The 26,147-nt window shown below is 38.8% G+C and overlaps 3 protein-coding genes and 1 long non-coding RNA gene across 6 annotated transcripts in view; 2 read left to right on the top strand and 2 right to left on the bottom strand.

Moving 5' to 3' along the window:
• The window catches only part of jak1 (Janus kinase 1), a 33,303-nt gene extending 32,545 nt beyond the window's left edge, over positions 1-758 (bottom strand). The window contains exon 1 of the mRNA XM_037113618.1: positions 501-758. The gene's annotated coding sequence lies outside the window, so the exon portion shown is untranslated. The remainder of the gene's footprint in view (positions 1-500) is intronic.
• Positions 759-6,616: 5,858 nt separating this feature from the next.
• LOC119028914 lies at positions 6,617-10,571 on the bottom strand. Of its 2 annotated transcripts, none has more exons than XR_005077836.1 (2): positions 8,395-10,571; positions 6,617-8,109 (listed from the first exon to the last, which is right to left on the bottom strand). It is a non-coding gene; the product is annotated as an uncharacterized LOC119028914 (long non-coding RNA). The 2 variants fall into 2 exon arrangements; XR_005077835.1 differs by having other exon boundaries at positions 8,399-10,571.
• Positions 10,572-10,932: 361 nt separating this feature from the next.
• ak4 (adenylate kinase 4) lies at positions 10,933-22,101 on the top strand. Of its 2 annotated transcripts, XM_037115359.1 has the most exons (5): positions 10,955-11,457; positions 12,192-12,311; positions 17,133-17,305; positions 18,401-18,519; positions 19,381-22,101. In XM_037115359.1, the coding sequence occupies exons 1-5, from the start codon at positions 11,316-11,318 to the stop codon at positions 19,505-19,507; spliced, it is 681 nt and encodes a 226-aa protein (XP_036971254.1). In that variant the 5' UTR covers positions 10,955-11,315; the 3' UTR covers positions 19,508-22,101. The 2 variants fall into 2 exon arrangements, with proteins under 2 accessions (XP_036971255.1, XP_036971254.1); XM_037115360.1 differs by lacking the exon at positions 12,192-12,311 and having other exon boundaries at positions 10,933-11,457.
• A 3,204-nt stretch (positions 22,102-25,305) lies between these two features.
• The window catches only part of dnajc6 (DnaJ (Hsp40) homolog, subfamily C, member 6), a 48,584-nt gene continuing 47,742 nt past the window's right edge, over positions 25,306-26,147 (top strand). The window contains exon 1 of the mRNA XM_037115721.1: positions 25,306-25,645. The gene's annotated coding sequence lies outside the window, so the exon portion shown is untranslated. The remainder of the gene's footprint in view (positions 25,646-26,147) is intronic.

Here is a 26,147-nt window from a genome sequence, read left to right as displayed (position 1 = left end):
GCTTTCTCCATCACTTTCGGTTTTGCAGTCTGTGGTGACAATGTGGTTTAAAGTACAATATAATACAATGTGCTTGATACACAAGCTGTCCCTGTTTTTCCTTAAATGGAGTCAAAGTTTTTCTATTTAATCATAGGCCCAAGTTTGTGATGGCGTTGTTGCATCATATCGTAGCATCCTCCTAATATGTTGTCCTCACACTATTCACAATAATTCAGCATATTCCTAAATTAATTGTAATTTAGGTTAAATATTCACACCTCTATCTGCCTTTGTTATGGCACTGAACATGGATGTTCTGCTATTATGTCAAGAGGAGTGTCGTTTGGTGACATTAGCTTCTTAGCAAGTTAACTCGAACGGTCAAAGCAAACGGCAGCTGGATATTTTCCCCGCTTGACAACAGTGGAGAAAAATTACGAACAAGTGGGCTCACTCAATGGACCAGACGAAAGACATTTTCATCAAGTATAACATTTAAATAACGGACATTTACTCACCTAGCAAGCTTAGCCAGGCAGCTGGCAAGTTACTTCCGTTTCGTTTAGTACATTAGACGCTTGAACCAAGTTAGAGCTCCTCGCTCGAGGAATTTCAAGTGTCGTTTGCCGGCTATTTGATTCCAAAACTTCCCCAAAATGTATCCAGTATCCAGAAGGAAGGAAATATCGGATAAAATCCACGAAATGTGTTGATATTTGGTGGCTCGGGCAGAGACGTAGCCCACCTCCGTTCCTGCTAACCCTTACTGACAAGCAACAGCCCCTTCCCGAAAACAACGCAGTGGCCTTCTGTAGAACGAGACAGCTGATTGGCTGCTTGGCCCGTCTGTCAAGATGACGTCATTAACCCTTAGTCGTTATTTGCCTTTTTATTTGTTTTGTCAATTGTGGAAGTCAATGGGGACTTTGTCTGAATCGTTAATGTAAACATGGAAATGAAATTCAACCACAGTCACATTTGCCACATGTGTTTATGTTTTTGGGCGAAACATTCAAATGAAAATGTAATAATTCAATTTGCGATTTACTTTACTTGTACGTGCATTCTGTGGCCATATACAATGAAACGAAAAGCTCTTCACCTCTTCACCTCATTTAGAGACAATACTTAAAATTTAAAATCAAAGTTTTTTTTAAAAAAACAACTTTTACTTAATCCTTTTGTTTGAATTTTTCAAATGCTGTTTCCAAGGTCAATGATGAACATTTATTTTAAAACTTTAATTCAATAAAGGTTGTGAAACCACCCACAAAAAAAAGGAAGAATAAAAGTGTGATATGATCAAAAGTTCCAGATCGTCTGTATGGACTGTCTTACAAGATTGTTTTCATAATAATAAATAGATAAACTTTCAATGCAATTATGTTTCGGGTCAAGGTTGGAATTTGGCTAAATCATGAATTGAATATGGTTAAGGTTAGAAATCTTTGGTAGACTTGTTTGAATACCTAAAATAACGCTATGTTATATTATATAGTGCTATAAATAATAATTTGTGTCTGATATGGTAATTCTACTACAAGTGCTAAGAATCATAACTGCTCCTTTTGATTTACAAAGAAAAAACTATTATGTGACCCAAATGTTCAATTCACATTCCCACTTACTATACGTTGCCTCTGGAAACACAATTACAAAATGATGCTTTTGTGTGCGCATTTTACACTTTCAGATGTTGCTAATGAACTTGAAAAAAACAGCCATTTGGTATCAAACCCTGCATTAATCCATTCCCAAGGACTTGGAATAATGAGCTTCTTACTGAACATCTGCAAAGATATTTTATCATCTGAGAAGGAAACCTCCAATCTTTCAGGAAATTTGGGCACCCTCAATCAACATTCTGCCTCCATACACTGTGTATGGCTATATGAACATATGTGTATGGGTGTGTAAATATAGACTATATGTGCATATAAATGACAGGAAATGGAGAACTATTCAAGAGAGGTGGGTGGGGGATGGGAGGAACCTGACACTTTGATTTTTTTCCCTCTCTGATCATGTTTGATGTGTTTATTTATGTCATGCAGTTATGTGTGTGTTTATACTATGTATCCTCAAAATGTGCCTTATGTTTGGTAACAGTAATAGCTTACTTGTATACACATTTTAGTTGAGGTATCCTATTTTTATCCTTTCCCTGTTTGTTTTATTTTGTTTGGGATTTTTCCTACAAGTATGTGTATCTTTAGTGTACAGAGTGTAGATGGACTTTCAGGGAATTCTACAGGAAATGAGTCCAAGTGTTAGTGATGTGTTCCTAAGCAAGAAAGAAAATATATGAAGACAGGGAAACGAACAATGACTGTGCACTGTCATTGGATATCACAGTTGTGTGCACCTTCTGAACACTGTAGAGGGAAGAGTTATTGTTCATCTTTGCCATTATGTAGGTGGCAACAATGTAAGTAGTCCCTCCCTAGCCTTTGTTTGAGCTATCTAAAACATCTTTGTGACTGGGTTGCCAAGCAGCCTATGTGTGTGACTGCCACCCCTAAGCCGTCCCTTGCAAATTTGCATAACTGCCTTTTTGGATGTCATTATTGACTGGAAACTCAAACAGTGCCAATATTACTAAATGTTTTTGGCCATCCCACAGGTTACATCAAATACTGAGAGATTCATTTATCAGAGGATTTGGCATCATAAGGGAAAGCAGGATTCATTTTGCTGTCAGACATGGAAGAGTGTAAAAATGTGACAGAAACTATAAGTCAGCCATCTCTCTGGATGATGTCACCACAAAAAAGAATGACGGAGTTTCCCTACTGACTTCACAGAAAAAATATCACACACACAGACCACAGGTGTAGATATTGATGTGTTTCATGATTTGTATATACTGGATTAAATGACCAGTTGCATAGTTTAGGTAAACACATCAATTGAAGTGATCTTATTTGGAATTTGCTTACTGTGATGATTGAGAAGTCACCATAGTCTTGATTAATGCACAGTGTTGGTGAGCAGTTACAGCATAAATTCTCCAATGTAGAGACATTTAGCATTTTTTCAGTCATTAACTAACTGTTTACAACACCAGCCTCCACATATACATATAAGCCTCTAAAGTTGAAAAAACATCCCAATGTTTTATTTGTTTAATAAGATGTTTTCTTCATATGGTACAGATCTGTTTGTTTTCCTAATGGTGTCTTGTAAGCCCTTTTGGGCTGTGAACAGGAGGACTTACATTACAGAGTGTTACAAACCATTTACGAAATGTTTAATTCCTGCTTATAAATGCTAAAATGTGTTTTACTTTGCATTTACTCAGGATGGTAACACTTTATACTCTAAGGTCTTTACAATAAGCATTACGTATTAGGTATTATGTACCTTATCAGACTTTTAAAGATGATTGTTAAAATCATTAACATTATTGTGTATTAATAAGACTGAAGTGCATCATAAACATATTTATTGGTAGATTTTAAGACATTGTATCTCATACAGAACTAACGGCATTAAAACTAACTGTTTCCTTAAAAATAATTTTAAGTAGCATAATATAGCTAATGGTATGACACATAAATCTACAGAAAAATAAAATAGTGTAACCTAACAAACTTGTTTTTAGACACATAACCGGCAGGAAGTCTTTTGGTCTCTAAAATTTGGGAAAATGTAACAAGACAACTAGAACATGAACTAACACAAACAGAGTGAAAAGGTACAAAACATAACTCTGAAACACTTTATTATAACTGTCATTAATAAATAGTACATTTACTAAATAAATAAAACTTTTATTTTTATGCCTTTTAATGTTATTTTATGTCACTGCAAAAGCATGTTGACCTGTGTCTGAGATTTGCTATACTAAACAAACTTGCCTTACAAATGATCATTAACATCATCTTTATAACAAACAGTTGTGTGATAGATGATTTAAAACTAAACTAACAATGAACAAACATCAGATTAACTACAAACTTACCAATTATCAATGATTATATATTATCATAAAGTGTTATCCATAAATGATATTGTATAGTCTGATTTGGGGAAGATATATAAACACACACAATTCTTAAAAGAGGATGTCAGTCCTTCTGTCTTATCTTGATTATCCAGTGACCACTTTCCACATATGTGAACATGTCTTTATTAATGTCTGTCAACGTCTTTGTAATGGTATGTCTATCTTATATATGTGTAAACTTTACCTTATTTCAGTTATTAGTTTTAGTTATAAATGAGTATAGCCCATACACTGGTAAAGAAAATCAGAATCCGAAGTGTCACTGAATAAAGGGAGGAATATCATACAATAAACTGTTTTTTAACATGTAGTGACATGTACTAATAACAGTCTTATAATCTCATATGGGTCTTATTGGGTAAGGGTTACCTTACCTACTAACAAACACAATGACAAAGACCTTACTGTAAGTGTTGCTGAGTTTGGTATTGAAGTATTTTCTTTCCCTGTTTACTCACAGCAGCCCCTGCTTGCAGTACTAGCAACAGTGCTTCCTAACGTGGGATTGGCTTTCAGCACCAAATTACTGCTGCAGCCACCGCTTGTTCTATTGTTTTAACAGTTCAGAGAACAGACAGGGACCTCTGTTGATGAAATGGAAAACTTCTTACTTCCTCAAATGAAAGAACAAGGACTTGAATGCACAAAAAAAAAAAAAAAAAAAAAAAAGGGTGGTTCATTTTAAGGAAGGGGCCTCCCATGCCACGTCCCAGTTATTGCTTACGGTCTTGAATTAAAGGAAGTGTGGCAGAAATTCCCCATAATCATGACCGTCAACGGCGAGTGGGGTTTTGGAGGTTTCCAAAAAACAGTTACATTGTGAAAATGAGTGGATTTGAACGCATGATGGTCTTATTAAAATCTGCCTCTTTGAAGAAATGTGAACCTCACTTGACTTTATGTGTGTTATTATCAAAAATGTGCTTCACAACAAAGTATCTAGATGTCACACAGTGAGTCAGAAAAACACAAGGCGAGATGAGCAGATTGAGGTTAGAGTGAGACAAAAACAAAATATGTATCGTGACTCTTTGGGGATTTCCACAACAGCTACAGTGTGTACCCTTTAAACGAGGCAGTGGGGACAGGTGCAGAGTGACCTGTGGTTTATCAGACAATGACTCAAACAGTGCATGTATTATTCAAAACAGTGTTCTGAAAAATATGATTCATTTCTGCGTTTTGACATCACAGATCACGGTAGGGCTGATTGATATTACATACTGAACGTTACATAACAGTGACTGAGCAATTTTAACATAGTGGAGACTGTACCTGTCGCACAGACTGTAGGTGTCTTGGATCAACAGTTTTTGTCTATAAAAACCCTAATTCACATGGTGACGGCACAAACGATTAGAGCTTCTCTGTAGTGTTGCCAAGACTATGTTCAACATAAATGATAACAAAAAATGAGAACTTCAATAGTTTTCGCAACACTGCCATCAAATGTTGATTATTAATGTTCCATAAACAGCTTACACACAGGGACAGAGCTGTAGGCGATGTCATGTAGCCCACAGTGCACTCAATAATAGATCTGTAGCTCCCCCTGTTGACAACAATGTCGACCAAAACAACCACAGCACATTAGATAGATAGATAGATAGATAGATAGATAGATAGATAGATAGATAGATAGATAGATAGATAGATAGATAGATAGATAGATAGATAGATAGATAGATAGACATACTTCCAAGATTAAAAAGCTACATGTTGTTCTGTACTGTAGATGTTTCTCTTTTTAAATCACTGGTAAACAGGTGCACTCCTACTCCATATCTAAATCCTGAGCTTTACAGGTCAGACAGAGGGAATTTAAAAGTCTCTTGGCACCTCAACTCCAGGATGAATAACGGTGCAGATATTGCAACAGTAAAAAGAAACAGAAGAAAAAGTAGTACTCCGGATGATTTTGATTAAATGCTTATTGTAATTACAAGTGCAGATTGTGCATATAGCAAACACGCCCACTACCTGACAGGCTGACTGGTAGAACAGCGCTCCCAATAAGGCCAAGTTTATGTCTTGAGTTGATCCTAATTCCTAATAGTTAAAGAATGTTTTATTTTATTTTTTCTGTCATGAGGTGTCATGTAGAGTGCTAGTATTCACTATCAGTATTTACTACATAAGTATCATGGCCAAAGTGATCGAGAATATAATGGACAATTTGAAGCAAAAAATAGTGTACCAATCAGATGTACTTTGTGTGTTGTGTCTTTGCAAATAGGCCTGCACAGTGATGTAAACAGTACCAAAAATCATGCCTGACTAAAAGTAAAGCTCTCATATTACGATATTACGTTGGTAAAAGTGAGAGCCCTTTAATCGAAGTAGTATTAGTATCTGTAGTATCTGGTAATACATGTGTGTACATCTCAAAGTACAAAGTTTTGTCTGGTCAACACAATCAATGCTTTGTTTTTATAAATCCTATTGCCATGAAAACAAATTATAATGTACCACAGCTCTGATGCAGCATGTTATCTTCAAACTTAGATTATCAAATTAATGTAACAGAGTAAAAGTACAATATTTGCCTCCACAATGTTATGGAGTGGAAGTATCAAGCAGGAAAAAATGGAAATACGCAAAGGCAGAGATAAAGGAACACACACATTTAAATCAAATAAAATTCCCTTTATTTGTTTTAGTTAAGCAGAAGTTACATGAGAAGTGTAGATAATATAAATGTACAGATTTTGAGTTGCATGTTTCTTACACTTAAATGCAGACTAATACAATTACTTTCTTCCCTCTGGTCCTCTGGCTTATTGAGTTCAGACCACATGCTTTGATTCACTGCACTCGTGTCAAGTTGGCAGCCATCCTTCAGTTATCACAGTACTGTACCTTCGATGGGGACAGCATCAGCACTGTGATAACTGAACCAGGGCAGCCTGTCAAATCTAGCAGTCCGGTCCCGGGGCGTCGCTCCATTTGCCATCCACCCATAATATCAGCGCTCTCGGTCAAGAGGTGCAACGACAACAAAGTTTTTCTTTGCATCTTTGCGGTTTGTTTGCTGGTATCTCATACAGAACTAACTGCATCAAAAGCAACTGTTTCCTCAAAAAAAATTTTAAGTAACATAATGTGGCTTACAGTATAACGCATAAATCTACAAAGTAATAAAATAGTGTAACCTAACAAAATTGTTTTTAGACCCATAACCGGCAGGAAGTCTTCTGGTCTCTAAAATTTGGGAAAATGTAATAAGACAACTAGAACATGAACTAACACGGGCAGAGTGAAAAGGTACAAAACATAACTCTGAAACACTTTATCATAACTGTCATTAATAAATAGTACATTTACTAAATAAATAAAACTTTTTTTAAAAATTTGTATGTCTTTTAATGTCATTTTATGTCACTGCAAAAGCATGTTGACCTGTGTCTGAGATTTGTTATACTAAACAAACTTGCCTTACAAATGATCATTAACATCATCTTTATAACAAACAGTTGCTTTTTTTAAAGCATTTTCAACAGTAAACTAACAATGAGCAAACGTTGGATTAACTACAAACTTACCATTTATCAATGATTATATATTATCATAAAGTGTTACCCATAAATAATATTTAATAGTCTGATTTGTGGAAGATAAATAAACACACACAATTCTTAAAAGCGGATGTCAGTCCTTCTGTCTTATCTTGATTATCCAGTGACGAAGGGAAAAAGTATACCACATTGTACATATGTGATTATGTCTTTAATAATGTCTGTCAGCATCTTTGCAATGTTACGTCTATCTTATATATGTGTAAACTTTACCTTGTTTCAGTTATTAGTTTTAGTTATAAATGAGTATAGTCCATACACTGGTAAAGGAAAATGAATTATTGGATCCGAAGCGTCACTGAATAATGGGAGGAATATGCAAATATCAGGTTTTAAACTGTGAACCAACTCATACAACATGTCTTGCCAAACACTACTGAGACATGCCTGCAACAGACTGTTTGTGTCAGAAGAGTCAAGACAATGGTGCACTTTCCTACAATTTCTTTTGAGGTACTGTAGCTATTTGAACAAGAAAATGGGGTGATGATGTCCCTCAATCAGAATCAGTTGTCCATGACATGATGAAACATCTACCTGCGTCTGTGGGGGAGGAAAGACAATAACGCACAACCTTGTAAGTGTAATTAGAACTCAAACAAAATGGCACAATTCTTGGAAATAGGAGGAGGATGCTTGCTTTGCAGTCTTCTGTATTTTTAATCTCGTAAAAGTAATCAGTTGTCCATGATCCCGCTGTCTCACAGACAGCTCGTTAATGTTTCATCCCTCAAAAACACCAACAGGTACAAAGTCCCCCCCCCCCCAAACACACACCACTTTCCTGCTCGGCCCTAGTCGAGACAAACTCCTGTATATTATTCATACCAACCACAAGGCCGAGTGACGTCAGACTTGTTATGATTCTCCTCGCTGGCTCCGCCCCCCCTCCGCCTCGGCGCGAGCAGTCCGGTGACGTCGCTGGCTCCTCCTCCTCGACAGTCCGCCCTCCGCTCTTCATGTAAACAACTCCATTAGCCCCGCTGCTCGGGCTCCGGCCAAAAAAATGCCCGTGTCGGACGTGAAAAAAAAGAAGCAAAAGCAACATGTGTGATCACCAAACAAGGCACAAGACACGCAAACAGTCTGTCCGAGGCCCGACGGTGCGCTTTTTGTCATGAGCGCGTGTTAAAGGAGAGCCAGTGAAGGGAGCGCGTCCATATTGCATAAACCCTCAATGTAAATATCTGGAGACTGGCTAACCCTGAAACATACAAACGGAGAGGGGGAAACAGCACACATCCACGGCTCTGATCGTTACGCACAGCGATCCACAACTGTGCCAACGCGCGCTGCTATTTGCTACAAATAAACAAAAGTTGCCCAAATCCAAACAACGCCGTTATTTATGTCAGTGCACAATAACACGCCTAGCTGCTTTAAAGAAGGGCGAGTTGTGCTCTTTAAGGAGCGGCCGAAGGCAAAAAAATATAGAAATGCAATGTTCGTATTGAATATTGTGCAGCCAAACGTTGACGCCCAGCATTGCATACACACCCCTTTCCAACGCAGAAACAAACAGCATGCTGTTCGACCCAAATATAACCGTTTATTCTTAATTACATTCAGTCCGCAGTGACTAAAAAACAAGCCTTCGCCTCACTTACCTGCGATTTTCCCGTTTAATCCCCCGTGTTTACATGAATATTTTTAATGACGCAGCAAGACCACACAGAGCAACGTGATTGTCGCCATTTTTTGTTGTTATTGAAATTCTCCAAAGCCATGTGACAAACTGATAATGGTTTTTAAAAAACAGGCTTCCGGGTGCGGAGAGTAGAAGTAGTTTCGCGAGGCTAAACAAGGTTAATCTTCCGAGTTGTTTGTCTGATGGATTAGTCTGGTCACTCTCCACTGACTGAAGACTGAGGGCTGTGCGCAATGTTTGACAGCTCCGGGACGCTGCCGCCGCCGTATGGCTCGCAACAAGTACTCGCCCGATTCCTCCCGTCGGAAAACGTTGCGCGGAATGACAGCGACTCATGCGCTTTTTCTGCGCCCGACGCCAGTAGTGCGAGGACCCGAAGACACAACCAAGCTCACGAAAACACAAGAAATATTGTTGTTTTGTTTTTGTTTTTGTTTTTGTTTTTTTGTTTTTTTTTTACCGGAGATAATAAATGCTGTCAACAAGTGGAGGAATCCAGGATTTATAAATAAGTGAAGGCGCAGGCTTGATACGCAGCAACCCCCACAAGTATTGTAGTTTGCTTCAAAATTTCGAACTCTTTCTTAAATAACTAGAAAAAGTTAGTTACTCCAGAGGGATACTTACAATATACCAAACACAGATTAACGTCTTTAAGCCGTCGGCTTGCATTAAACTGCCAGACACGCCTTTCTCTGGCTCATAATAAATCAGTGGCATGAGACTATCACCTGAAAATCTTCGCAACAAGCCGTGAGAGGGTGTAAGTGTAGGTCAGCTGCTCCATCCTGTGGATAAACTGTGCACGACATTTGCTGTCACAGCTGTGACACCTCTTGCTTTTAGTTTCATTTAATGTCTTTGTTGAAAAGAGAGCAGTTTACAGAGATTTAAATCAAAGAGTATCACGGACAGAACAGGCGGAAGCGGACATAAGGCTGCATCATGACACCAGACAAGGAGAATACAAAGAAATATGAGCTGAAAACACAAGATGAGAGTTAAACAAAGTGGGTACACAGACAGATGGGCACATATGTGTATCAATATGGACACCAGGCAGAGGTTTCAGGGTATAAAGTTTCAAAATGACACATGAATTGAATCATATTTTTTTTTGTTTGTTTGTTTTTTCTTTGTTTTTTTTTTTTTGTGAAATAAGTGATTGCGGTAGTGAGTTTAGCTCTAAAAGAAAAGGTGAACATCTGGGAAGTAATCCAGAGCTGTGTGGAAAAAAACAGAAAGAGTGACACACATTTTGGCCGAAGTAACACAAGGACAAGCCTGAACTTAATATCTGATTTCCAACGAAGGTCTTTGCAGCTGTAGATCCAAATAGTATATAGATCTATATACTGTGTTGCTTCTGTCCCTCTGTTGGCTCACAGAGAGTTTTGTCCTCAATATCTTAAACTACTTAAATGTCACGGTTGATTGAGTTGGCTGTGCAGTTTCATGTAATTGTATCATTTACGTGTTTTTCTCTTCTTTGCTCACATTCAAAACCTCTCCTCCTTTCATCAGACGCTTCCACAGTTTTCCGTCTCTTATTAGGGGGAAAACTGTGGCCAGTCACCGACAGTAACAGACTACAGTGACTGTTGTTGTTCATCACTTGTGTATAAAAACTACAGTGACCAGTTTGCCCCGCTAGATGTCCGCGAATCCGTCATCCGCATTTTTTCTGGATGATGTGCGCAGAAAAATAGGGCGTTGTGGCGTCTCCGTCATTCATTCGCAGAGAAAAAGTCTGTGTCCTTAAAGACGTAGGCGAGCGTAAAGTATCAACACGAGAGCTGAGAGGAAAGAGGAAAAAAAAAACGAGAAAAAAAAAACAAAAAAAAAACGGGAAAGGCGTACTGAGTTGACCCAAGTGATTGAGCAGGAAAGCCCCACTGAGCGCAGAGTGGGCTCTGCGTAAAGACCCGCAGACTCCAGAGACAAACTCAGACCTGAGACCAGTTTAAAAGCTGTCCAGGCTCTTTGATCGCATATGACTGTGTGGGAGCTGAATTAAAAGAGAGTCTCTTTGCGCACAAACAAGAGCAACTGTTGTGCATCCCAGAGGTTTTACGGTCGGAGCCTGCGTGCTGAGGAAGACATGGCCAAGTTATTCCGAGCTGCTATCATGGGTCCTCCAGGATCAGGGAAAGGAACGATATCTAAGAGGATTGCAGACAGATTCGGCCTGCAGTATCTGTCCAGTGGCCACTTTCTGCGGGATTGCATGGCGGCGAATACAGGTAGGAAACATCTGACCAAATGTCAATACAGCGGTGCCAAAAACAGGAAGAATCAATGTGCAGAGAAGAATGTCTGAATTTGACGATTGCCCGGTTTTTCTTCCTCGGAATATCTTTGGTAAAGTCACAAGAATTCAGCCAAAAAAGCTGGGAAGTTTGCATAAGGAAGTGAAACATGATATGTGCCCTTTATACGAAGCTCATTTGACAGAAATCTGAGTCTTCTTTATTTTATTTCAGTTTTGCACAAGTTGCAGAAGTGTTACTCCAGTTAAAATAACCTTTAATCGAGGTTTTTTGTCATAATTACTCTCTCAAACATTTAAACCACCCATTGTGTATGTGTGAGTGTGTGTGTGTTTTAAACTTCCTCATTATTGCTGCCCAACTGGAATCAATTTAATCCCCAGCCTGTGCCAACTTCATGTGTACTGATAATAAAATTGCAGTTGACAGCAGAGAGTAAAAACATGTGTGCTTGGAAGATTTTTAGTGAGGTTGGAACTTGCTGGGTAAGAGCTCCTTTTCATTCTGCTTTTAAAAACAAGTGAGAGGGTTTTTATATTTAAAAAATCATTCATGACTCTCTGCACCAGGACCACCAGAGTTCCCAGTGTCTTCTGAAATGATTAAGTAAGAGATCTGTCTTTAATCTCCTCCTGGGTACACTGAAGAGTTTTTGACGTTTTGAACATACATGCACTGACTAGCTCTACCTGTCTGCTGTGTGTCAGAGGCAGGTGTGATGGTCAGGACCTATGTAGAAAGAAGCATGTTGGTGCCGGACCATGTGATGACCAGACTGATGCTGCCCAGGCTGGAGCAGCTGATGGGCCACAGCTGGCTGCTGGACGGTATGAAAATACTGTACATGGTCTGTGCTTTACTGGTACTTTACACAGCCCCTCCCCTCCAGTGTCTTGATCTCAGAGGGAATATGTTCTTCATAATGCAGCGTAATGGCCAGTGGTGGGAACTGCCAGCCACCCCTCGAATCTGATTGGTCACCCCTGGTGCCACCTCCTCCCCCTCAAAAAAGAAAAAAAAACAAAAAAAACGACTCATGTTAGAGGAAAGACCTCTATATGTTCAGAACCATGGCCTGGAAGGTTTCATTTGTAATGCCTCCTTTATATGAGTCTGAGGAGTAATTGAATGGAGAAATCCGCTCCACATTATCCTACATCTGTGGGTAATTACTACTCTGAGTCCAGTACAGCAGGTTTGTACAAGCTCTAGAATGTGACTCAACTTAGACTAGATATAAGAGGATTAGCATAACCAACACTGAAGATAAATACATGCGTCAAAGATTTCCTGATAATCATGATTAATAAGTGGTAAATTTGTTGGGAAATAAAGGGTTAGTTATTTATTACTCGGGCGAGTAATAGTTAGCAGACAATGAAATGCTTTGTAAACTATTCATTGATAGAGACATGTCATGCTTTTTCATTTATTCCTCTCCCCAGTGTGTTTTATCGATTCTTGTGCATGTAAAATATCTTGAATGTTAAAAAGATCAAATAACCACAACAACAGAAGCTCCTCGTCAGTAGTCCCGCCTTTAATTCTGTGACTTTGTGACATCACACTTCGCTGCCATGTCACACATTTGCATAATTTATGCCAGGCGGCTTTTATGGCACTTAAGAATTAATTTGGCACAGCTGCTCTGTTGTTGTTAGCAGTGCTGGGTCAGGCGTGTTTGAGCTGACCAATCAGCGCAGACTTGGTATTTGGGAGGGCGGGGCTTAAAGAGACAGGGGCTAAGAAGCAGTAACACAAAATGATATTTAAGAACTTGAAAACAAGAGTAATATGTCTCCTTTAAGCAACTGTTTATTGTAAAGATGAAACTAATGTTTATAAACCTTTACAATTAACGTAATAAATGGTTTGTAAAGCATTTCCTTGTTTGTTAACATTCAAATTACTATTAACTGAAGTTTAATTAACTATCAATTTACCCTTATGAATAATGGTTTTGTTAGTGTTGCTGGAGGATTCACCAAGTTCCCTTTAGTGCAAGTATAATTTATTCAAAGGTCTTATATGTCTTTCCTTATGGTGGAGATCATAGTAATACTACAGGTATATTACAGTAATATACATTTACTGTATATGTCAATGCATCTTCAGTTTTTACTGATTTTACTTTTGTTTTGTTTTATTTTGTCAAGTGATTCAACTTTCTGTGATGTTACCAACAACAAACTCAGTAAAATGTTAGAATGTTAATCAATCAATTAATCAATCAATCAATAAAATAAAATATGGGATATAGACCAAACAAAAATAGATTTTGAGACTAATACACAGGAAGACAGTAATGAAATAGGGATAACTGAAAGAACAAAGGATGAGGAAAAAAGGGAGAAAATAACCAAATAAATGATAAAATGATAAAATAAAAGATTAATGAATTAATTCAAATAAGTAACACTAAAACACTTCTACCCTAAAAATATAAGAAGTGAAAGCCTTTTGTTTGTTTGTTTGTTTTTTAGCAAGACTTCAGGCCAACAACAACAACACAGTGTTGTACAATCAGGAAGGAAGCACAGGGTTCCAACGGGTTGGACCTCAAATGCCCAAAGACCCTTTAAGTCTTCCGGTGCAGCTCTGATAGCCACAGACACAAAAAAGTTATCTTTGTGTATGTAATCAATAACAATTGACAATTTTTGACCTGTTATCGTGAATACTAAAAGCATTATTTAGAAATAGAAATGGCCTCAGATGAGTGTTTGGTGAGAGAAGATAAGAAGATAATAATTTATTTGTTCCACAATGGGGAAATATGCATTGTTACAGCAACAAACGGAATAGCAAAACAGATGAATGACAATTAAAAGAAGGAATGGATAATGATAAATGTGTAAAAAAAAAAAAAAGTTGAAGATATGAAAAAGAGGAATATACAACTGCAAGATATATACACAAGCAACAAACTCAACAGTGAGAGTTGCAGTTATGAAATACAAGACTGCGTGTTTTGTTATCTGGTAACACATTCAGTTTGAGTCATTAGAGACATAAGAAATGTCTCTTTTCAAGTTAAATATTATCCACTATGTCCAAGAGAGACGCCAAACATTGACGCGACAAACTGGTCGGTGTCTTACATGACATGCTTAAACCTTGAAACAGGATCACTAAACAAATAATTCAAGGTTAGCAAGAGAAGAGGTCAGCCGAGGTTACACACAGACACACACACGCACGCACGCACGCACACACACGTGCTTGCATCTCAATTTGTCATGTTTATCTCATGACTCATCAGTTATTTGAGTGCACAGTGTGATGACTGATATGGTTTTCTTCATGTTCTTGAGCTCAGACACATAAATGCTCCCGAAATACACTGTAATATCTAGGTAGAACTCTTTTCCTGCTCGATCCTTCTCATAACCCCTGATTGGCATCCGCACATCACTCATTTGTGGGCAGCATGATACTCTTGGTGGTTGGAGCGATTTAGCAGCTCTTAACAAAAGAGCATACAGAGTGGTTGCCAGTTTCCGCTCTAACACTTAAGGAAGCAGTAAAGTGAAGACGAGCCTGAATGTTTGTATACCAAAGGACACTGACAAAAACAAAAGAGGGAATTTCGTGGTTTTCTAGAGACAAAAGACTTAAAACTTGAGGAACAATGCTACAAGCTTGCCATGGGAACACCCACCATGCTGTAGTGTCCTTGAGCAGGGCACTGAATAGCTATCAACACCACTATACCGGTGCTTTTCGTTACTGTTGGTCATGTGAACTTCCAGGTCTGAGTGTGTCATAAACCTGTATTCTTTGTAATCACCAGTGGGGGGAGGACATAACTGGTTTCAAAAGAAGATCTGGTTGTGTGTAAGCCTATGAGAAAACGACTCTTCTTCTCACTTGATATTTAACCTCAATAAATAGTTTCCTGATGAGTCTTTTTTCTCAATTGTTAGTTTAAAGTCTTTACAACACAGCATGACATTCATTTAGTAAGTTATGGTCCGATGTAGAGAACAATAGACAGTGAAGCAGGGCACGCCTAAGGGCACGGCCACCTTGTGATTGGCAAGTTGCTACAAGGCTTCTGGCTCTGAGGAACAAAAACAGCCACATATGCAATGCAAATTGCGGTGAATTACGTGTCATTATCAGGTTGAGATCTTCTGTGAAATATCTAAACAGTGAACATGCTGATCACTGCCGTTAGATCCATGATAGATGCCGGTTGTCCTCAGAGGACAATCATTTCTGCTGTTGTTGATGATCTCCTACATTTTCATCAAGCGCCATTATCAGGTCAAAGTTTTCCCTTATCCAGTAAAGATCTCAATATCTAAATACATTGGAAAGGATGATTCCCAGTTCATAACTCCTCATGACTTTAGTAATTCCCTGACTTTATCTCTCCTGCCACCAGGAGCCTGACATTGGTGGTTTGAGTGAAATAATTCATTAACTATTGGATGAGCTATGTACATGAAATTTGGTCCAAACATTCAGATCCCCCTCAGGTAGATCTTTTTAAAATAAAATTTCAACATGCCAGTGCCTCACAGAGCTGCTAGTGTGACTGAAGATTGTCTTGTCTTGTTATAACTGCAGGTTCATTCAGTTCATGTAACGGAGTGCATTGTTTATTTTTGTTTGTTTGTTTTTTTTTCAAGTTCATTCACATGTTCATAATCTTGTTATGTCACGGCTGCAGTGACTGACAAACTGAAACAGCTTGAGTCCAAGTTTACTTGCTGTCAGTTGCTGATATTAGCAAACTCTATGTTCTTTAGAGGACTGCAAAACTTACTAAACGTACAGCCACCTACCGCTTCAGAGTGTGTAGGTGATGTGCCTACACACGCTGAAGCAGTAGGTGGCTGTACATTTAGTCAAAAAAATCAATTTGGAAAAATAATATTGGCTCTATTTTTAGGCTGTGGAATTCATGGATACCTTTAAATGGGCAATAATAATTAAATCGGCCTGATAAGTTTCATGCATCCATATATATTATTCATGCACAGTGTGTAATGATGACTGACATCAATGCTCATAACTTGAAAATTGGACATGTATCAAAGGTTTAAAGATATGATATGAAACATTTGTGCATTACAATGTCTAAAAGTGATTAGCCCTTTGTATTTGTTAAGTTGAAAACTTAAAGTATCTCAAGAGAAATTTGCGATTTTATTGAAAGTTCAACTGTCAGGGCACCGCTTAGCTCGGTTGGTAGCGTGCGCGACCCATGTGCCAAGGCTCTGCAGCGGACCAGGGATTGACTCCCGGCCCGGGTCCCTGTGCTGCGTGTCACTCCCCCTCTCTTACCCTGTTTCCTGTCACACTCTTAAGCTGTCCTATCAATAATAAAGCCAGGAAAGGCCAAAAACAATATTTAAAAAAAAAAAAATAAAGTTAAACTGTCTTCCAACCTCCAGAAGAGAGTCAGAGAGTGAAGAAGGTGATCGTGTAGGTGACACATAACATGCAAAAAGCTTCCCATGATCTCATGCTACTTGCATCTTGTGTTTAGGTTGAGAGACCCCTTGCAGCAGAAATGACATACTGTGTGTTTAAATGTGGTTTGTGGGAAAAATGAGGTTCACAAATCATTATATAACACCTGTTCCTGGTTCACGATGCATCACACGTTCCTATTTCTCCCTCCGCTGGTTGTCCAGGTTTTCCCCGGACTCTGTCGCAGGCCCAAGCCCTGAACAATTTGTGTCAGCTCGACCTTGTCATCAGCCTCAACATCCCCTATGAGACTCTGAGGGAGAGACTGAGCGACCGCTGGATCCATCCAGCCAGCGGTAGAGTCTACAACATGGGCTTCAACCCACCTCAAGTCAAGGTCTCACTCTCTCTTTATAGATTTTTTGTGGCACTTTATTGATTTTCTGGAGGAAAATGATATTCTTTCACTTCCCTTCCCAACAGGATTTGAGTCTTTCTGTAGCTGGTAGGGATTTAATGTCTGGCTTCAGGAGGGTGGAAGTTTGTCAGAACGGGAGATTGCAACCAGATGAATCTCCTGAATCACTGCCCCGCCCTCCTGCACAGCAACAACACTCCTCCTGCTGCTTGTTATTTTGCTCTACAAAGTCCTTGTTGTCACACTAACTTCATCCTCTATTCAGTAGTGTTATCTTTCTGAACCAAAATTTGTAGTAAGCACGTATTATCCCTTTTATAAGCACTCTTCAAACACAAGTTTACAAAGCACCTCACAGGCATAAGGAAGAATAAAACAAGATCTGACAACCTCGATCCGGCACTGGCAACACATAAACAAGCAGAGTAGCCAGGAGAGACACCTGCAGGTGCCACCATGCCTGCAGGTGGAGGTGTTGTCACAGTAAACATGAACACTTACAAGTTCAACATGCAGCGGGAGACAGCAATTCACCATGTTCATGCAAAAACCACATAGGACTCAAATGATTCTACAATGCAGTGTTTTTTTAGGTCGTGTCACAAAGCAATATTTAGATTAATAATAATTAACAAAGAAATGAAATGTATCATTGCTCACCTCTTACTGACTGACAGCAAACACCCCGTCGCTCCAGTATAACACTTATTTGTTACTTGACTGTGAGTACCATCGGCATCTGCTCACATGGCCTCACTGGAGGAGGTTAGTCACATAATGCAGCTGTTTTGCATCAATTCTCTTTATAACTGAATCCCAAAAAGAAGAAATGGAGGGCATCTTATGTGATAAAAGGAGACATAAAACCAAGATATGATCATCACCATCACGCGATTGTACCTTGATTTGTATTTTTAGCATTAACAATTGTTTCAGGCAGCAGCTGGACATTTTGGCCACTTGTATTTGACTGTGTTGTGCAGTAATCCTCTGTGCTTGGGTTATTTCAGTGCACTGACTCCAGCTGGACTGTGTTGTGATGCTGCACATGTGACCTTGTGTTGCCTTCCTCAGGGTAAGGACGACATCACTGGGGAGCCGCTAATTCAACACGATGACGACAAACCAGAAGCCCTGATGTCCCGACTGAGACACTACAAAGATGTGGCCAAGCCTGTCATAGACTTATACAAGTCAGTAAATGCCTCCCTTGCATGTCTGCACATTTTAGCATCGATTTTCCGACAGGCAGCTAACGTGGCAGTTCTTGCTGTGAACATATAAAAACCTGATCAGTGCCACAGTATGGTTAATATAAGGGGATTGAGATTAGATAAATCCATCTAGATAACAAACAGTAACATAACATGGACGTCATAAATGAGATCATGTGAATTTGGTAGCTTCTTGCAATAAAAAGATTAGAAGATTAAAAAGATTAGATTGTGTGAAGGTAGCTGTACTTAAAGGGGAATGCCACCAATTTATCACATCAAAATGATTTTACAGATCTTGCAGATCCTGAAGAATGCATATGTGAGAAAAAATCAGTTTACTAGACCTCTGCAGCTCGCTCCTCATCTCTGCTCTGCTCGCTACGAGCAATAACAAACCCAACTCTCTGACTGCACTGTGGGTAATGTAGTTGTGAGTTTTTGACATGGAAAAGAAAACAAAAAAGATGGTATTGTAGTTTCTGCTGCATCAGTTTGAAGTGTAATGCTACATTAGTGGAATATTTGGTTAACATTAACAGACTAATTAGCCTCATTCGTTCATTGAATCAAGTGATCAATCAGTCTGAGACACTGCAGGTGAAAACATTGTTTTATGCACAGGTGCATTTTGGGATTTTTGTGCATATTCAGATTTCTGTTGTAGAAATGTTTAAATTAATGCATATTTCATTAGATAATGTCCCATTTGCATATGTAGACTTAATAAAAAAAGGGGAAAAAATGATATTAATGGACTTCTTCAACCTCTTTACATGTAGCGTCCCCTTTTAATTTCAACCAGCTTTCCTTCTTTATGCCTCTGTTTCTTCACTTTAGGTCACAGGGAATTCTGCACTCGTTTTCCGGCACAGAGACGGACCGTATTTGGCCTTACATCAACTCCCTCCTCAACACAAAGATGCACACACAGCCATCAGACGCCTTCCAGACTCGGACACCCTGACACTCCTCCAAAAGAAAAAAAAAAGCACCGGGAAATGTCAGGATGCTGCCAGGAAAAGTGGTTTGATGTTTCCTCTTGCCGGCCTCAGCTTTCAGTTTCCTCATTAACAGTGAGGTTTAGAGTGACAGACACGGACACTGATCAAAACTGTCCAACAAGTTTGTGATTCAGTAGCTTGTTTTTTTTTCCGTGCGTTAAGCTTTGTTGTGTTGATTTCTGCTTTATCTTAGCGAAATGTTCACGTCCTTCAGGAATATTCATATTCATTTTTGCTTATCATGAGTTTACACAGGCACTCCAAAATATATTAAACCAAAAACAAAGCAGAAAAGGTCTCACTCCAGTATCAGCTATATGATAACAATCTCTCATAACATATTCGAATGCACTTTAAATTCTAATTCTATAATAAAGCAAATCATTTCACATTGTTGTCAAAGTAAATAAACACATTTTGGAGTGAAACAATGAACAGAGGAGTTATAGTTTATCACTGAGCATGATAACAAAAAACAAATTTTATTAAATTCAATCTCACCACAGCCTTAACTGATAGATTCAAGATGCATTATAGACATTATTTGGGCTCATGTCTCTGAAAGTTATGCAAACGTGTGTCCCATGTAATATGCTGTGTATAACGCCTACAAGTCAGCTGCTACATTCGTATGTGCCTGTTCTGCGGGGCTTTTTATCAGCTCAGTGTTTGTAGAACTTATCCATCAATTACTCAAAAAACAAAAATGTGCACTGTTTAAACTTCTCTTCTTTATCTTTGTGCTGAATGCTGCAGGATGTTATGCATTCTGCAGAAGTTAACATGCAGGTGAGCCTGGTGAGGCTGGTGACTGGTGCAGAAAAGCCCCAGAAATACTCAGCATGCTCTGTGGCTGGGATGAAGACCAATGCACAGAATGTAGACCACATTCAATATTGTTACATTCCATTAAAGGAGCAATTTGTAAAATATGGCTAGAATTTAAAGGTAGCTCTAGAAATAAAAGCGGCACTATATCACCAGAGTAACAGACAACCGCTGCTAGCTATCCTTGGCTGTAGCTAACTATCAACAGCAGGGAAGCAGGAAAGTCAGACACAGTTGAGAGTGCTGAGGCTTCAGTTTATATAATGTTGTCATTGTAAATGTTTTTTGTATTAATTTGAATTGCCTGAATAGAATGTATCTAATCATTATTAACAGTAAATTTCAATCAAATCAATTTGATAATGTTTTGCCTGACAGCAGATGGCAAACTTGAAACAAACATACTTTGACATACAGTCAACGACAGGAAGGAGATGAAGAAGGAGAAAAGTTCCCCGTCAATTTTGCGAGTTATTGAGTTGGGAAACATTTCTGTAGTTGTTGTTCCCACAGCTAGACTCAGAACCGGGTCCAAACACAGCCTCTTAGTCCGTCAGTTTAAAGTGAGGGGATGCATTACAGAGGCAATTTACAGAGACTCTGATCAGAGCGACGGGTCATGGCAGGAGGCATAGAGAAGTATGTGGCAAGAGAGGAGCAAGATAAAGCCGGGCATCAGCGAGCACAAACTACATATAGAACTGGAATATTTCCACATCATACACTCTTAAGCTTTATTTTGACCATGCCAGAGGTGACTGTGGAAAAACAGACAGTGTTTAATGAAGAGTTTGAATAAAGAGTGTTTCACGATGAGTTAATGAGGCTGTTGAGCTCGTATTAGATCGGGAAGAAAGAAACTTGAATTAAGGGGGGGGTGCAGATGTATGTTTCTGTTAATTAAGGAAGATAGAAGTGAGAGTATTTCATTTCTTGGCATGTTGTGATTTTATTTTGACTTTATCTATCGCACTGAAAGCTGAGAGAGCTTGAACAACGTAGCGACTGCAAATTGCATGTATCACACAGTTGAGACTCGCCTCTTGTGGAACAAAGTAGTACTGCAGGAGGTGACAGGGGTAGTTGGTTAGCACGCTAACTTCAGTCACATCTTTGACATCATGACAACACTGTTGTTTCTTCACACTGCTAATAGTGTTTGCTAACTTTCAGGGGAATTTTGAAACCAAAATATTCTCGCCATGTTGCACAAATTGCTCCTTTAAATATAAACGGTTGCCTTGAGATTTCAAATCATCAAAAAGTCAGAGATGATGATAAAATGTTGTGTATTGCAGGGTTTGTACAGCTTTAGAAATCTTGCTGGATATAACTTTAGTAGTTTTTTTTTTAATGTGAAAGAAATGTGCCTGTTGCAGGGTGAATGGGTGTAAATGTTATCGTTCTAGACTTTAAAAAGAAAAATTCTAAGTGATTGGTAAAGGTCTTGTCACACTTTCACGCCCAACAGAGTCACCTCTTCCAGAAAAATGTATATTCCACCAAACCGCCCAACATGTGAGCTTATCTTTTGCAGTAAGCGCACTAGTGACAGTGCAATGAAAAGAAACAATTTAATTGTTTTTCCAGCTCTGTCCATGCTGCCTCTTCAGATTTCAATCTTCATAGTCAAAGGTTATCGCCTGAAATTGATTATGAAGCATCGAAATAGCAATGCACACCGAGTCATCGACTGGGCGTAAGTAACCAGCTGCAAAATGTACTTTTTAAAATATATATATATATATATATATATATATATATATATATATATATATATATATATATATATATATATATATATATATATATATATATATATATATATAATTGCTTTTATGGGGTCAAAACTGCGTTGTAGAGTTTTCAGGTGGAGTTTCTGCTTTCCTCACTGAAGGATAGTGGGCGTTGTGTGTTATGTAGATTGAGCTCTGGGACAGTGGTAGACCAAAGATACTCAATATTATTTCCTGCTTGAGTGACAGCGGGATAAGATGTGGTTTTATACAAAAGGTCTGCAGTGTCCTCAGCTGAAAGTCCGATGCAGTTGAGATGTGCTCTGCAGGAGCTGCCTCCGATTTACACCTCAGTTTCATGCTGGGGAGCACAGTTTGGCTGTATACTCAGTGTGTGTTGCTGAATGAATGGGAGTGGCGCGAGTTGAGTTGTGCTGTTGTGTAACACCACATTGGATTCTTTCTTCCCTATTTTTAAACCGTGCTGTCCAAACATGTTGCCACGAACAATAAAACTAGTTTCTATGACTGTGTTTACTGTGTTTGTGTGGGATTAATGGATCTACATGCACACACCTGTATTATACAGTTACTGTGTGTCTGAAGATCAAATGATATTTTGTGGGCGGTGGTGGGAACTACTATTACTCAAATACTGTGCTTGAGTACAATTTTGAGCACTTTATGCTACTTCTACTCCATTGTGGAATCCTAAATGATTAGCAGCGCTACATTTATTCAGTACCTTTTGTTGCTAGTTACTTTGCAGATTTAATTAGTGTTGCTGCTTGAATTGCTTCTGAATGCTTCTGCCCTCATTGTTTGTGGGAGGCTACCAGCTAAATCAATATACTTGGCTTGAGTGTGGACAGATTCCTGCATTGATTCTTTTGATATTCATTACTCATCTATATCAATTTCTATAAGCCACAGTTCAGCATAACAGAAGTAAAGCCTGGAATATAAAGCCCATAGTTTAGTCTTGTACAAAAATGCCCTTTAAAAACACAAAATTTACTTTAAAACTCCCTACATATCCACTGATCTATCAAGAGTCTCTATGTTTCTTTTCTTTCTCGCTTTCCGGCGAAGATGAAAGTAATGGACGGGCTTTGCTCCTCCCTCCTTTGCTCCTGCAGCTATCATGTGAGAGAAACAGGAAGCAGCAGGATGTGCGCTGCTGACTGGCACTAAACACAACAGCTATGGTGGATATTTCACACCAACACACACGCGTGTGCGTAAATAGGAACTGGTCTATTATCTCCTCCTCTCTCTCTTCTTGTCTAATCCTCTTAGATCTGGAGCGCTGGTCGGATCTCCTGCTCCTCTGTCAGGGATTACTGACTCACCTGCTGTGTCTACCTGCGACAGGAGTGGCAGGGCTGCAGTCTGAGCATGCATGAGACATGATTCAGGTTTACAGTATTTCTCACATACATATCAAACAGCTGCGTGCATCTAAAACCTGAAAAGCAGCACAGATGGTGTGGTGGAACCGCTGCATGATCTCTGCTCTTATGGGGACCTCTACTGTTGGAATGTGGCGCTCAGAAAATATATTCATTCTCCACAATAACTACAGACCTTAAAGTAGATGTTCCTGTAATGTTTTACTGTGAAGTGTACATGGTACAGTTACTTGAAAGTGTGTTAAACGCATCACGTTGGTCATACATGTCTATGTTAGTGTGTTTGTCATGTACTGGTGGAAAAGTAATTACATTGAAAGGTATTTTTTAGTGCATTTAGCATTTGGAACGAGACTTGATTTCATTGAACTTACATACTTGAATTAAGTTTACTTCCTGTATACTGAATATATGTATACATGATGTTATTAGTTATGTACTTAAAGAAGTGCAATTTAAAGTGGCTCTTGGAGCATACTGATTATAAATTACCATTATGAAGTGATATCCTACTGAAAGTATCCTAGAAACAAATGGATATGAAATTGAAGACTACTTCAGATACAACAGAAAGATGCATTTGAATCATACTAAATGTTCTTAAAGTTGTTCTGTTTTAATATAACTAAGTACAATAGAATATACTGTGATTACCTTCAGTTTTAACTGGAGCATTGAATATACTTTAAGTTGTTCCACATTCCATATTGCACATCTACCTTATCCCTGCTGTTGTCCATGTATTTATTCTACATACTCTGTTTTTGTTTTTCTCTGTTCATTATTGTATCATTACTAACATCATTGTTACTATTGTTGTACACATTTTATGTACTAATTACTATTTAGCATTTCTGTAACAGAGTTTTGATGCAAAAGATTTGCATGCAAGTGTACAACAGGAGTGACAATAAATATCTTGAATCTTAAAACTTGAAATAAATGTCACTTAGTGCGGTACTGATACTGGAGCTATTTATTTATTGGTAGTTTTTAGTTATTATTTTTTGCTCAAGATAACATTCATTTTTTGTTTATGATTATTCCAGATGGTTGGATTATTTAGAGTTTGGTAGCATTTTCTTCTGGTGGTTATTTGTTCAGTTTAATCATGTTCTTGTTTAGTTTTGTCTTGTTAATGTTTTGTTTTGTTTGGGGATTTGTGCAACACTGGGCACCTGAGGTTACTGAGGTAGCATAACAGGTGTAGGACCACAATGCACCTTTTTATTTTTTCATAACCAGATTTCATTCCACAATCTGTGCCAGAGATAACACAGTCATACAGGTTTACTTGTCTTGGTCACATTCCCTCGTTGCTTTTAACCCTAGTAACCAATTATCAGAGAGCTTACTTCAAGACTTTCACTCCAGTTTTTTAATTATTGTAATTTTACCAAAGTAATATTACTACTATTATACTTATCTTTCCTGCATACAACTCAAGCCCACGGTGCAGCAGAGGCTCTTTGATTTGCATTTTAAAGTTTGATTTAGATTTCCATCTGACAAATGACCACTACAGGCATTATTAAATATGATAAATAAAAATAAATACAACGCCAATGTTGATTTCTCTCTCTCTCTCTCTCTCTCCCTCTCTCTCCCTCTTTCTTTTGTTTTTCTTTTTTTCTTTCTTTTTTTTTTTTTGGTGAGTAAAGAGATTTTTCTGCAGCAAAATCCACCCTCTGCCTGTTTCCGGAATCCGTCCCAGGTTTTACCCGCTGGTCTCACTGACAGCAGGATGCGCTGAGCGGCGCAGTTTCCTCTCCACAGATCCACAAACATCGACTCTCTGTGGTGGTCACGTTCAGACTCACCCACATCTTTTACACATCTACGGATCGCCATCGCGGGACCGTGTTTGTTGCTCATGTATGCCAAAATGTGATTATATGATGGTGCCGTAGCTGGAGCTGGTAAAATTCACAGACAGGTTAGCCAACCGGGGGGGAATCCTCGCAGGAAAGACTCTCACGGGACGTTTAGGGCTTTGACCTTTGACTGTCAGCGAATGACAAATCAAAGGTCGGTGTGTGAGAGCGGAGCCGGGCTTCAGAGCGCATCTCCAGCGCGGCACAGGACGGCGCTCTCGGGAGGAGAATGCTAGAAACCGCTGCGACAGGTAAAAAAAACAAAACAAAAAACAACACAAAACACCAGCAGCATTTGTCTCCTTCTACTCACTTTGCTGTAATTCATTCGACGTGTTGTTCTGTCGTATTGAGAGCATCGCGATCTGTGTGTGGATATTACATAATGTCAGGCTACCTCTGGAAAATCCACTCCCCCCCTCCTCATCGTGCGTCTCTGCGCGGTGGACAGAGAGGTGATCATCCTGTTCCAGCGGGGGAATACGAAAAATCATTAGACAAATTCTTTATAATTCGTAATATTAACACACTTGTGTGTGTGCTCGGGGCCTGCGTGCGGCTGGATGCGCACCCGAGCATCATGAATGACATCATTTGGGTTATTTTGTTCAGCAGGTGTCGTTTTTTCTTTCTTTTTTTTTCCCTTCACGAGTAATGGCAGATTTTTTCCCCTCCTGTGTCCTGAGAATAAACGCGACTGTTTCTTTACTCTTGTGACAAATGACACCTCCGGGTTTAGATTGAAGCGGCAGT

This window comes from Acanthopagrus latus, chromosome 11, assembly GCF_904848185.1.
Source record: "Acanthopagrus latus isolate v.2019 chromosome 11, fAcaLat1.1, whole genome shotgun sequence".
In the NCBI taxonomy this organism is placed as follows: Eukaryota; Metazoa; Chordata; class Actinopteri; order Spariformes; family Sparidae; genus Acanthopagrus; species Acanthopagrus latus.
The sequence above is the reverse complement of the archived record's forward strand: the minus strand, read 5'-3'. Positions and strand labels throughout refer to the sequence as shown.

Coding starts and splice junctions, on each gene's coding strand:
- ak4 (XM_037115359.1), top strand. CDS start 11,316: ATGGCCAAGTTATTCCGAGCTGCTATCATGGGTCCTCCAGGATCAGGG. Junction 12,312..17,132: donor CCACAGCTGGCTGCTGGACG/GTATGAAAATAC, acceptor CTGGTTGTCCAG/GTTTTCCCCGGACTCTGTCG. Junction 18,520..19,380: donor CCTGTCATAGACTTATACAA/GTCAGTAAATGC, acceptor TCTTCACTTTAG/GTCACAGGGAATTCTGCACT.